The sequence below is a fragment of the Pyxicephalus adspersus genome, chromosome 4 (genome assembly GCF_032062135.1).
Source record: "Pyxicephalus adspersus chromosome 4, UCB_Pads_2.0, whole genome shotgun sequence".
NCBI lineage: Eukaryota > Metazoa > Chordata > Amphibia > Anura > Pyxicephalidae > Pyxicephalus > Pyxicephalus adspersus.
In genome coordinates this window covers 110,248,884-110,263,879 of record NC_092861.1, presented here as the reverse complement: position 1 = coordinate 110,263,879, position 14,996 = coordinate 110,248,884, and the positions used below count along the sequence as shown (strand labels likewise).

At 36.5% G+C, this 14,996-nt stretch overlaps 1 protein-coding gene across 1 annotated transcript in view; it reads right to left on the bottom strand.

Annotated features, from left to right (window-relative positions):
- Positions 1 to 10,051, bottom strand: part of GRM1 (glutamate metabotropic receptor 1) — a 175,611-nt gene extending 165,560 nt beyond the window's left edge. Inside the window, exon 1 of the mRNA XM_072410246.1 lies at positions 9,207 to 10,051. Coding sequence (XP_072266347.1) covers positions 9,207 to 9,906 — 700 coding nt within the window. The 5' untranslated portion in view covers positions 9,907 to 10,051. The remainder of the gene's footprint in view (positions 1 to 9,206) is intronic.
- Positions 10,052 to 14,996: the final 4,945 nt, after the last annotated feature.

Sequence of the window (14,996 nt, the reverse complement as noted above, 5' to 3'; positions counted from 1 at the left end):
AGTCATACAGATAACTGCCAGAATTTATTAATTACACACCAGTACATTTTATGTAAAACCTAAATAATGACCTTAAGGTCCTTTGGGATTTTTCTACCCAAGGCTGTGTAAAGCAATTAGTAAATGCTATTTAAAACTTTTTGATCTAGGGACAGGCCCACCATATATGCATGAGAATGCCAGTGGTCTGACATCCCCTCAAACATGTGCCTGGAGCATTAGGAAGTTTGAAAAGGATGGAGAGGGGGTCTCCTCAGACCATCAAGAGGTCTTATCACTCTTGATGGTCCCATATATATTTGTCATTGGCTCTATAAAAACTTTGTAGAGGTTGCGTTTGATCCACCACCAGCAGGGTAAGAAAAATAATTGCTAGGAGAGTATATGGAGACATAAATCTAAATGAATAGAGCAGAAGATGATGGAATTGGAAATTTGTCTGCACTAGTTGGGTGCTGTCTGCAAAAAAATGTCATTAGCAGGCAGCGTTATAAATTCAAAGTATTAAAGGAAATGTTTTCACAAGTGCAAAAGGATCAAAACAGTTCAGTCTGTTTCATGATTTTGTGGTGAGATTAAAAAAAATACAGTTGAGGAATGTTTTAGAAACAGTTTGATGACAATAAAAATAATGCAGCTTCCCATTTTCGCAGGATGCCAGGCAGACATGCTGAGAAAGTGAACATCTGCATCCCTGTTTCATATGATTCCAAACAAGTCTGTGAAAATGTCATCAAGTTTCAAACAGAAAACAGATTCAAGCTGTGCTAATAATGAATCAACAATGATCAAAAGAGCTTGCACTCATTTTATTGGATCACATATAAATGTAGGAGATACACTGATATAGTGTTATAACACTTTTTACATCTTTGCTCATTACATATTTTGCAGAATGCTGGTAGAAAGCTGAATTATTGATTTATTCTCTGAGTGTCATAAAAGTTTAAGGTCAAACGCCACTAAAAATATTTATTACACAAACTTCTTCCATCCCACCGCTTATACAAATTGTTAACAAAATAGTATTATGCTACATTCAGCATCCAACATCATTCTCAGTTGGCTCTTTCCATGGGGTATGTCATGAAACCACTGCAGTATCACAGGAGAATGATACAAATAATAGTGTCCACCATACTACATGGCACTACTTTGTCATTAGGGACCACCCTGTGCCACCTCAGAGTGAAACTGAGGACCTAGACACGACCAACCGAAGATTTCTGAAAAAGCTTTCTTTTTTAAAAGATCTTTAGTATATCAACACCACTATGTACAGCAACCCAAGCATCCGGATGCATACTGCACAATTCTGAAGTTTAAAGCAGAACCCATGATGTTTGTTGCCATGACATATAATTCTGGGTGTAGTCAATTCCTTACAAAAAGATTATAGTGCTTAAACCCTCGTTCATCCCATTCAGGATTGTAACCTATATTTTAAAACAATTACCAAAGCAATTTTTCATCAGTGTATCAAAAATATATAAAAGGACTTTATTCAAGCTTTTCACTCAAAAGAATTTCTTTATTACCTTTCATTGAAGTCAATAATTCAGCAGGAAAAGGTCAGAAACACCAATAAAAATTTAAAGAATATTGAGGTATCAAGCAACTTTTGTGAACTGCAGACATTATATGAATCCAAATTTACGCCTTGGTGAAAAAACAATCATTCAGTAGAAAGATTTCCAAACAGATATTTGCTTAACACTTTCTTCCCTAATTGTACATAAAAAACAGCCATTTGTGAACAAAAAAAAACAGTTTTGAAAAAAGTGCAATGGTTTGGTTGAGAACTAGAGATAAATAAAGATGAGCATGTATTAATAATTAATTGGGATCAGTTCTACCAACTTTTTTTTTTAACGTAGGGTAGAGCTGATCCAAGGAATATACTAATAACCTCTCATATAGTACTCTATCTCAGGCTTTATCAGTTAAGATTTTAATTGCACAATCTGGGAAATCTCTGAAAGTTAAAATAAAAAAATAAAGTTAAATAAAAATATAGTGCTGAATCTCAGAACAAGATTTACCATATCACAACCTACAGAAAACACATACGCAGTTAAGAAACTGGAGAAGGCAAATGTGCAGATATTCAAAATAAGGAGGAAAAATGGAACTCAAGATCAAAACCAGACAAGAGAAAACCTAATTTCCAAATCATTTTCAAATGATCAGTCTGTAATTATATTCCAGGAGGTTATCTTTAAAGGTTTAATTTTTTTATACCAAGTCAATTTAGACATATTCATATTTAATCAGGAAATACTTTTTTGTTCCTAACACAATCTTTTGTATGACCACTTCTCATAAGCCTTTGAAGGGTTTGAAAACCTTGAATAAACAAACCTAAAATAATCCGGTACTGAAACTAGTCTATAAATCAAAAAGTCTATATATCAAATGAAAAAGAAGAAGCCCTTGATATAAACTATGAAGAAAGAGAAAACCAAGTACAACAAGCAATGCGTCTACAACTCTTGCAGTCTAATTACAAAAGAACTTTGTTAAGAAAATGGAAACTTATTAGTAAAAAAAGTTTTTTTATAAATATTTTGTAATTATCTGTGGTATATAGTTATGGCAAATTAATAAGAGCAAAGCTGACAAAACAGAAACATATATACGTTAATTAATAAAGATACTGCAGGCTTTTTGTACTTTACAACATCCAGGAATACCAAAGTTTCATAGATTTTCAAAGGTTCAAAAGTGGGAGCCTGGGGGCAGATATGCTACTGCAACAACAGCTACAATGTACAGTGTATCGTGTGTACAATGTGACAGTGTATCGATGCATAGATTTTGGATTCAACTATGCAAGCCTGTAGTTAAAATAGGTAAATCTAGAAGACATGGAAACATGAGCAATGGAACTAGATGGCTTTTGCACTCCAAAATTTCCCTGAATGTTTTTTTTAACCAAGGCAAACTAAAAAAACCCTCTAAGATGGTGGTTCCTGATTGCATTTCTCCAAAAAAGGGGTGTTGAAATCTGGCCCCCGTCCTTTTTTTTGGCCCCCAAAGGAATCCTAAATATGAACTGCAGCTGCATTGAAATAGCGCCGCTGCTACATTTCCTGGCGTCACTCGCATCTATAGACCAGCGGGCTCTCTGCCTATGCATGGCCCCGCATTGGACTGTTTTATAGATGCAAATAATGCCGGGAACTTTAGAACCAGGCTATTTCAATGAAGAGGGAGTTTCAGCAGCGGGCCACCTATAAGATTTAGCTCCGCATTGGCTGCGTCTGGCATTTCCAGCACTCCCCCCTCAGCTGTACTTTTCCATGCTACTCCAAGGCATGGACTTGAATAGTTGGATTTTTATGGAGGAATATTGGTATTATTATTGTTAGCTTGTGCAAAATGGTTACCATTGAAATTTACTTTAGAAGGCTACAAACAGAGAAAGAGGCATAAAGTTTTTTCCTAAATAAAATTAAAAAACCAAAAAAAAATGTTATGCCTCTTCCTTTATTATAAGCTTGTTCCAGATTGAATGTAAAGCAAAACATCTTTGTTTCCATATGAAAAGGGTTTAGATATATTGAAAAATAAAAAATAAAAATATTTTTAAAAAGTTTCAAGGTTGTCCTGCGACTTGTCTAAGTTTTTAATTTTTGCCCTCTGTGTATTTGAGTTTGACACTGCTGCTTAATACAATTCTATGACTTTTACCCTAAGCTTTCGAGGCTGTTTAAGGAGGGGAAAATGTAGATTCTTTTGGCAGCCTGAACAACAATAGCTAAGGCCTGGAAATCCCACTGTCTATGCACAGACCCTATGATCCCAAAGTCGAATTGGGTAAATTACAAACATATCCATGCTCAATGACTCGTAGGACAGCATTGACTAAATCGTATGAGTACAGGGAGAGAGATTATCTCTCCCTGCCACCCCCATGCTATCTACTGCTTTAGTCCCCGTCTTATTAAAATAGTTAGTGTTTAACCTTACACACCAACTGATAATTTCTTGATATAACTGAACTAAAGTAGGGTGGTTCATGAAAGGGTGGTTGTTACTTGGTAGTTTGTTCTGATTTTCCTGCTTGTAAACTGTTTGCTTTATTTTTTTATGTTTTGTACTATTTTATTTTTGTACCTCTCCCATTCCTACCTACTTTTTATAAAATAGGAAAATGATTGAAATATAAAATAGGTGAAAACAGGAGTTTTCAGTTAAGGCCTAATTTACAATAACCCCATGTCTAAAAAAACACCCCAAAACTGCTCCAATTATGGAAAAGCGCCAATACACATAAGGAACACTTTTGTCCACCAAAAGCATGAACGATTTGGCCCTTTTAAAACATATAAAAACACATGTAAATGTTCCTACAAAGCCTCCATTGAAAATAATGTAGGCTTTTATATGTGTTTACTCATCTCTGCTTTTTCCACTCTACTCTACCATACCAGCAAAACCTGCCTAGTTTAAAATGCTATCAGTGCTTAGACTTGCATAAATGCATACAAAGACTTTTCCTTTCCCCCTAAAAAAGGCAGAGAGCAGCTTATTTGTTAAAAGTGAGAAATAACATCTTTACTGTATACAGTATATTTTACTTTCTGTTTTCCCCACTTGTAACTTGCTACAACCAGATATATTTAATCTAGGTTTGTTACTGTGGTGTATATGTTACTATCGTATCAAAATATTTGTGTTTACGGAAACTGGTTGATACTTGGCTAAGACAGTTGTATCAGAGGAGGAGAGCATGGTGTGCTTGATGTTTTATTTAATGTAAGTTTGGCTGCACTCTTCACACCTGCTGCTAGAAACACAGTGCAGCTCCACACATATATACTGTACTTATGATCTCTGCTGTCAGTTAGAAGAATGTAATGAAATCACTGAGCACAAACACATAATTCCAGATGTCAAGTATTTGATATGGATGACAGCTGTGTATCCATAAGGTAGTTTTAGGTATTAGCTGATTACATTTAATGACTTCAACAGATTCTTGCATTTAGAAAAAACCTGCAATAAGGAGGTATGGAGAAAGCCATTATTATTTTCTAATCAAGTACTAGTTCTCTGGCAGCCATGATGATTCTTTTTTTGGGATTTTTTTTTAACATTCTCAAATTCACTAACTTGTAGTGCCAAGTTTAGAAATCTGACATCAGTTTGACTTTCCTAGCCTACATATTCTTAGTGAGAGAAATTTTACTTTACACATTTACATTATACATTCCAGTATATTTCACAAAACCAGCATTATTTGTAATTTGTAAAATAATATTTTTTTTTGGTTTATGTTACATGGAGTATATAAAATAAAGACAAGGGAGCAATCTGTGTTAAAATTGTGTGTTCTATATTAGTAAAACTAAAATAAAATCCATGTCCTGTCACATATGGCTATCTTTACATTTAGCATGCCATACAACGTGGAAAATCAACTATGACAGCTATAAGCAAGGGAAAACAGTGCTTTGACGTCTGCTTCACACTTATGAGTGGCCCAAATATATTTTATTCATTTAGTAATCAAACCATATAATATGTCTTTTTTGTCTCATTTAATGACTGTAATAAGTATTTTGAAATACTTGGCATACCTGGATAACCATTATTTTTTAATGTAATTGAAATTCACACTTCATGTACAGTACAGTGTATACATAGCACTTATCTTGAGTTACTGTTTCACTTTTAAAGTGGAATTGAACTTAAAAAAAAGCCCACAAGCAGGCTCTTTATGGCAGAAGCAACATGCTATGTCTATTCCAAAATAAAACAAAATTTTCTGCCTGTTCCCAATCTTCTGTAGAATGTACACAGTTATGTATGGATGAACTTCTGTGCGCATGTGTGGGAGTCATGCCAATCCAGCCTGGCCAATCAAGATGGCCAAAAATCCCAAACCCAGGAGAGGACAAGTTGGAGATGTTGGTGCACCAAGAAAGTGAGGGTAGATGAGTTTTTCTCTCTATAAAGCACATCTTTTGCATAAGTAAAAATTCTCCAGCAAGCACATTCCAATACTTAATTTTCCCGATTCTATCACCAATAAACACTGCTGTTTTGCTGAGAAATGGTCCCACAAAGTCTGCTGAAAAATCAGCACTTTCTCTTAGGTCCCCTGTCTCTCTCCTCCTTATCATTGGCAGTGGTGGAAGTCAACTAAAGGAATCACTGAGAGACTGTAACGTCTGTCTTCAAAATCATTGGTAATATCACTTTTACAAATTAATAGGCTTGCCTAAGGTATTATAGGCTATGTTATGGTATGAAATGTAGATATTTGTACATCACCCACTAGAGGAACCTAATCTCAGAGCGATCAATTTGCAAACTTAAGGACTTTTATTAAGAGAAGTAGAATACGTACAACCACTGGGTCACACTGCAAAGTGAAAAGCACAACTTGCAAATATAATTTGTTAAAATCACAGTCCTATACACATATAATGACACATAATATATAGAAATAAAGTTTTCAAACAAGCAGAAGTCTGTATTGAGGTATGCCAATCAAGACTGGCCAATTATGTATGGCCAAAGATCTCAAACCATTTTAAAGCAACTCTGTCGAAAAAGAAAAACACATTTCTATACATAGCTTTCCTGCTCCCATCATCATTACCCACTGCTCTTCTGCTTAGAAATAGCCCCCTCAAAGTCCACTGGGAAATCAACATCTTCTCTTAGATTCCCTGTTGACCTTACTGGTTCCTCCTGCTGACCTCCTTATCACTGACAGCAGTGGCATGACTGTGAACAGGAAGAACTACTGAGAAAGAGAATATGCTAACTTAAAAACTTGTATTATGAGAAGTAAAATACATACACTTAATGGATAGCAATGGAAAGCAGGAAGCAGAGCTTGCAAATATGATGAGTTATTGTGCCAACCCTATACACAAATGTGGATATATAGAAACAATGGGTCCGATTTATTAAGGCTCTCCAAGGCTGGAGAGAATACACTTTCACCAGTAAAGCTAGGTGATCAAGCAAACCTGGAATGGATTTCTTCAATGTCATTTGCTATTTGCTAGCAAATGCTTTGAATCCTGGACCAGAACCATCCCAGGTTTGTTGGATCACCCAGTTCACTGGTGAAAGTGTATTCTCTCCAGCCTTGGAGAGCCTTAATAAACCAGGGCCATTGTTTTAAAATATGCAGATAAGTATTAAATGTTTATGTTTAAAATAAACACATTTTCTTAAACAGCCAACACACTTGAATACCCAATAATAACCAATAAAGGTTAGTAAGTAAAGCCTAATTTTAGGTTGTAATGTGACTTTGTCTTTATTGAAATTGTTGTGCTTTCCATATCACATTGAACTCAGCTTTTCATACCAATCAGGTTTCATCTCTTATTATCTTATATTTTATAATAGTATACCTCTACTTTATAGTGTACATTCAAATTCAGATAGTGTGGGAAAATATAAAGCCCCTGTCATGTTTTCCCGAAGGCATTATAGAGATGTTACTTTAATTTAAAAAAAAAGTGGAAACCTGTTCTAAAAACACATTTTTTTTCCATCCACCATCATTCCAAACCATTATCAAAGAGATGATTTAGCTTCAGTGGTAAAATTTATACATTAAGTGGTATAACTATGTATTCATTTAAAAATTGCCCAACATTCACACAAGATTCACTTTTTTGGTTATTAAATTTAGTTTAAAAAGAGGGAAACCTGGGTAAAGGTTGTGAAAAAATGTACAGACTCTTAGGTGTAGGAGTCAGACATACCAGCACTATATGTTCACACTTGTGATGCCAACACTACCGGTATTGAGGAATTCTCCTAACATTGCTAAGGGTTAAGTAGAAGTTCTACATAGCTTACATTTCAAGAACAAAGATTTACTAAATAATAATAGTCTTGACATATGAATACAAATCAAATAACATTCATCATTTAACAAAAAAAAAAACAAAAATGTAAACTCTATCAAACATACTGTTTGATAGAAATAAACAAAATGCTAGCATGTGCCTAAATTGATACACCTAAAAAAAAGGAAGTTGCTACAAAAGGAAATATATTTAAGTAACATTAAACTTTAAATATAGGATTGTATTTTACCCTCTTTAACATAGGAGTGTGGAATAGACTCCCTCAGGAAATAGTTTTAGCATGTGCTATAGATTGTATTAAGAAATAGCTGGATCAATTTCTAGGAATATACTTGGAATTACATTTTAAAAGAAATGACAACAGAGATTGTTGATCCAGGAAATATCTGATTGCCTAAATCAGGATGGATTTTTTTTCCTTGTTTGAATAAATTCAAACACGTTTTAAACGTTTTTTTTTTTTTCATCTTCTTCTGGATCAATTGTGCATACATGTTTCAAAATATGCATATGTTCATTTATTTTCCTTATGGTTGAACTGGATGGATTTTTGTCTTTTTCAGCCTAACTATGTAAATAAATATTTGATTTTGAATTAAAAAAAAAATGTAAGATTCCATATCTTATTATGTAACATTTTGGTTTCTATGAGCAATGGGTGCTATCTTGTAAAATTATGCAAAGAATAAGTTTTTTAGTATCTAATTGAAAATCCATTTTACTGTCAAGCATATCAAATCAATCCCAGCTGAAGCTCTGTATTCCCCAATCCAAATATAAAATCTCTCCAAATCTGTGTGTTAAAATTCTTCCTCCCTCTAAACCATATACACACAAGTGATCCAGGCTGAGCCTTGATCTGTCCACTTCAAATTACATATAAAGGCACATTGCAGAGATACTTCAAATGTTACAACAAAACAGTCAGCTGTGGGCCATTCAGTTAGTGCCATGGGTGGGCATTAGGCTGCAATGCCTACCCAAAATATTTACTAGCCCAACACACATATTTTACATTTACCTACAATTACCTAATATTATTTACAAGCACAAACATTTAGGTTACAAAGCTACATCTGATCAGTTTCTGGAGCAGCTTTGACAAAGTATTTAGTTACCAAAGCCCAAGATATATTTGTAGAATGGGTAAAGTTTTAGAAACTATTTTATTGATCTAAATTTGGTTATTATTGGTCACAGCATATAATGTCTTTTTGTTAATATGCATAATAAATGCCCTAATACATAACAGAAGCTAACATGAAATGCAATTCAAAAAATTAAGGATAACATCTGGTTTATTATATATAATATCCTACATATTATAGAAAGTTTTAGACAATCTAGGTTTAGTCTTACCTTCTGTGTGGACAGCAGACACATAAGTCCAGTTATACTTTTTCACAATGTCTAGCATAGCCCTGGCTTGAAGGATATCAGAAGGAACGACTCTCAGGAAATATTTATACAGCGTTTTATCACTAAGGTCAATGCTTGTTGCAGAATAAGCAATCTGTGGAATATCAAAAAGTTGGAGAAGGTTTTGAACTTGGATGGCCACTGAACTAGATCCGGGGCCAATAACACCTGCCATGGGCTTTTTTAGTCTGCCCTGGGGAGTTGGGGTGGCATCTAAGCACTTACTGATTCCATCTTTGTCATCTCTCATTGAAATCAGAGAGTCTCGTATGAATTCAATACTCTGCTCCAGGGCAACAGAAGAATGCCAGCAGGAATCTCTTATTTCTGTCCCCAGAGTAATATTCGGTAGCAAGGTCTGATTCATGTTGATTCGATCCAAGGTGTAAAACATGGCTTCTACCCTCTGGATGCCATACTGCTCCCTGATCTCCCCACACTTCCTCTCTGGCACCTTTTCTGCAGGTGGCTGGTGGTGAACAGAGAACAGAGCTCCTATAATAATATCTCCATCCATCCGAGCCACAGATCTTGGAGAAGAAGCAGCAATACGCATTGTTCCTCTTCTGCAGAACACATCCAATGCCACCATCAATATCAAACCCAGCCAGAGATCCAACAATGTACAAAAGGACGCCATACAGATCCAGTAAAAGCAAAAGTAAGTCGACTTAAAATGATCAGTCCTCAATTTAATATCCCTTAATCACAGTCCTGAATCTCCAGGAGCCTCCCTGTAACCTTAGACTGATATTAACGCAAGGCGCATCTCCATGGATGAAGGCGTCCTGTGAATAAGGAAGGGTAAGTGGTCAATAGTTATGTCCTTTATTCTGAAATTATAGAAAATAATAGATTGGCTATAAATACATGTTTGTGTTGTGTAAAGAATGCATTGCACAACATCTTGTTGCATGTCAGCTTCAGTTTCCATCAGAAGAGGTTGTCATGTCTCTGCTGTAGGGGAATGGCAGGGTAGAAAATAGCCCAGCCTCACTACTTTACAATTTATGTTAAAAAATGCAACTTGTTTATCTTGTCCTTTTGGCAAGGTCACACCTGCTACATGCAGAATAGCTTTAAAATTAAAGAGCTACTTCTACAGAAGGAAACTTTCATGGAGTTCAATACCTTCAGACCATACAGGAAAGCCTATGTGATATATCATATTTTCCCATTTCAGCTAGTTTGATAGATCTGGCAGTGCCAGATCTATCAAACTAGCTGAAATGGGAAAATATGATAATAAATGCAGATATTGCTGTGGAGTACTAATGCAGCTCCGTGTTAGGTCATGCACAGATTTGATAATGAAAATGTTTCACAAACGAAATACAGTAATGGTTACTAAAGCAACCAAAGTATCCAAGGAAAAAAGTTGTGTTTGTGCCTCATTGGGTATTAGCTGAGAAGTAACATCGTGTTAGGAAGTAGCTGCCAATGAAATAGTAGTCATTAGGTGAATATGAAAGGATAAGGCTGTTCTATGGTATACCTAGATTTTAGAACCATAGGCAACGCTGATGCCATGCACCCCCTAGTTTGGACAGCACTGATGCCATGTTTCATCACAAGAACAAGGCTGCTGCCCTCTGGTTTTAGCAACATGGTGAGCATGCAATGCACCTGTTCTAGGTTCAGCATCCAGGACTGCACTAATGCCATGCAACCCACTGGTTTGAGCACCATGGACAGCACTGATGCCATGCATTCCACTAGTTTAGCACCACAATGATGACATGCCCCTCATTGTTTTTGCACCATGGATAGCACTCATACCATCATGCATCCCTTTAGTTTCATCAACAAGCGAAGTACAAATGCCTTGCAATCAGGGATAGCACTGATGCCATGTGCAACACTGGTTTTAGTAGCACAACTGTCATGCACCCTACTAGTTTCAGCATCCTAATACCCCAAGGTTGAAATGTACCCTACTGGTTTTACCACCATGATCAGCACTCATACCATACAGCACCAAGCGCAGCGCAAATTCCCTGCTCTGCTCTGGTTTCAGCACCATGGACAGCGCTCATGCCATGCACCCCCTCTGGTTTCAGGACCATAGACAGCGCTGATGCTATGTACACCCTGTGGTTTCAGCACCAAGGACAGCGCTGATGCCATGCACCCCCTCTGGTTTCAGCAGTAAGGACAGCACTGATGCCATGCACCCCCTCTGGTTTCAGGACCAAGGACAGCTCTGATGCCATGCACCCTTTTGGTTTCAGCGCTGATGCCATGCACCCCTGTGGTTCAGCACCATGGACAGCACTCCTCTCCTCTCTAGCTGGCATGCCCATAATATTGCATAGTTAGAACATACCTGGCCAGTGCAGGACAATGATCCCCTCCCGTCCATTTACACAGCACTTGCTTTCTTATCTTAATCTGACTATAACGCTCTCCCACAGCCACCAATCACCCACACAGATTTAGCTGCCCACACATAAGCAATTGCAACCACCAGTTCCTTCTGCTGCTGTGGGCGCAATGGCTTGCCTACTTCAAACAGGACAAGGGCTTAAACTAGACCTCCTACTGACTGGTGACACATCAAATCAATCATCAAAGGGGATTACATTCAGATTTCTACACTATATACATGTGTGTGTGATTTAAAACAAATAAAAAACCTGTTCTAATAATTCAAGTGATCTGAACTTACAATGAAGCACACAGTTTATCCTGAATGCATGGAATATCTACAGAATCCTGGATACAGTAATAAACTTAAGGGATGAAAGTTAAGACGTACCTGGATGAGAGAGAAACAGAATTCTTCTTCCCTTGATCAAATCTTTCCTCTCTGAACACAAGCTACTGCACTGACACAATAAGATGCGGATATAGTATTTTGTCTGTACTCTAGTGCCCTCTTTCTTCAATACCATTTCACCACAAGGAGCAAAGTTTTGCTCAGCATCAAATGTTACATCAGAGCAGCCTGTAATTGTGCATGTCATTTAAAAAAGAATATTACACATTAAGTTTTATTACCTATAAAATATGAAGTATTGGACTACCCATTTAAAATATTTTTGCAAAAGGAAAATTCTGTAAAATATTGGTGTTTGGTGAAATTCTGCTATGGAGTAGGTACTTGTCCCAATGGGCCTGATTTATTAAAGCTCTAAAAGGCTACAGAGGATACACTTCTATCAGTGAAGCTAGTTGATCAAGCAAACCCGGAATGGATCTGGTCCAGGATTCAAAACATTTGCTAGCAAACAGCAAAATATTTGGAAGAAATCCATTCCAGATTTGCTGGATCACCCAGCTTCACTGATGAAAGTGTATCCTCTCCAGCCTGAGCTTTTTTATTTTATGTTTGAATGGTATATTTTTGTTTTTGCCACCAGCTTCGTAGTGCATTTTTTCTAGTTTTATATAGAGTAAGAGAAAAATCAAATATTTATATATTTATATATATAAACTCCCTAAACCATGTAAAATACAGTGATGGAAAGTTACATCTATCCAAGATAATGCTCATTGGGGCAGGATCTCTGTAGGTGCCTCTGCGTTATGTGATTGGTGGAAGAGTCTATTTAGTTAGTGCAACAGGCCATGATGTTTCCTAATAGTTGGGTATGGGAATATGCCTTTCCAAAAGGTGCCCTAGTTGTACGAGAGCCTTTAAATATTCCAACAAAACCAAGAGATTACCCTGCAATTTGTGTTCATGGACCTCCATTGAGGGTTACAGATTGCTGTTGGCCAGTTGAGGGAAGTGTGTGTCTCACCATCATTAGATAACCTGCACATATATTGCCTGCTTCTCACTTATCCTAAAAAGTTGTTTATCTGTCCTAATGTAATGTTGTTGCAAAGTGGATAGAGGTGTCTGCTATTAGCTTTAATTGTTAGAAAGCCTCTTCCACTGGCCATTCTAATTTAAAACTCTTTAGTCCCTCTATCTAAATAAGAACACCCCATTGACTGTAATGGGTACTGCTCTGTCTCCATGAGATTCAGGAAAAAAAGTAAAAATTTCTTTCTACAACCTATGGAGGGATCCACCTCCATCTAGAGTTACTGTAAATAAGAAGTAACATTATATTGTATTTAAGACATTTGCTATGTCCTCTTCCTTAAAAGTAACTCTTTTTTATTATTAAAAAAATCTAGGTCCTTTAGATTGACTTCAAATGCTACAATATTATACCTAACTATTTTGCTAAACTTCAGCAAGTTGGAATGTGAATATTTTCCCATGTATTATTACTTAGTATTATTGCTTAGCCTGGGTTGTGTATAATTAGGTTGTATATCTATATAAAGGCTATTACATCTTCTGTGATCATAATTGGGCAGTGATGGGAATCTGGGCATTCTTTGGCTATGTTTGGACTGTCAGTGAATTAGTGCTGCAACTAACCCACCCTTCTGCCTGTGATCCTCTGAAATTTATAGTGTCTCACTATATATTGAGAATGAAAGGGGCTAGCAGTGAGTGATTCAGTACCGCACACTGTATAATGTGTAAATGCTGGTTTATTAAAAACCAGCCTGAGGCTGCCAGTTACCAGGAGCTGCACAGAACTGCCTTGTTGCACCATGGGTATAAACATAGCCTAGGAATCTGTGCTATCAGTAATTTAAGAAATTCCAAAATCAAGTTTTACTGATTCATAACATTATTTGTGGCATTACACTTTGCAGTACTATGCAGGCAGTAAGGTTTGATTTTTGTTTAAAATTAGCTTTTATTTTATATTTTAAAAAGTCATCTATAATGTGGCAGACAACGTTATTTGAAAAAATATGTAAACCTGACCTGTTTGGATAAACTAGGTTAATGTAATAAAATGAATTGAAGGTGTAGCTAACACAATGAATTATTACACCTGATTGCTTGCTCTACATATTATTCTTTGCATTAATTTTTATGTCTCCATGATCTTTATTCAGACTCAGCAGCAGTAAGAAATAAAAATGTTTTACTGGATTGTTCAAGTAAAGACTTATGTAAATGTAGGTAAACCTTGCCAGAAAAAGTTAATGTACTGTTTATCCAAAATATGAAGCTATAGAAATATTATAGTATATTTCTTTTTGAAACAATAAAGTTGGCATCTGAGATTTGGTATTGGTCCCAGAAAGGGGATTTGCTTTAGAAATTATGTTCACAGATATCATGAGCTCCTGCCATGGGTCTCTTCTGTTGCTAGTTGGTGGTAGTCCAAAAACAAATTTTACTGCCTGTCCTTCAAGCATAAAAATATTATCTGGCATTATAAAGGAAAGCTGATGCAAAAAATCATATGATTACTGTCCTCATGATGTCCATAATGATTGACTGTTTAGTGATAAACTTTAAGGAAGCTATAAAAATTATTTACCTTTATGAAACTTTGTTGGTATTATGCGTACAGCAAGGAACATAGCCGCTTCTAATGACTCAGGATGTTCGTGAAATACCAACGCGTCCTTCAGTTTCTCGGATAACCCTTGACAGAATTGACTACGGGGAGCTGGATCGTTCCACTCCGTATCCGTAGCCCATCTCTTAAATTCAGACCAATAGGTCGCCCCAGAACATTCTCCCTGCCGTAAGCCACGTAACTTGGTCTCGGCCAGGGAGATCCGATCTGGGTGATCATAGATAAGGCCTAGGCCTAAGGTCTACTGACTGGAGGGACTGAGATCCGGTCGGGAATGAAAAAGCCCAAGACTGAACGTCACCTTTAAGCAAAGAAATGATTATACCCACTCTTTGACTCCCGT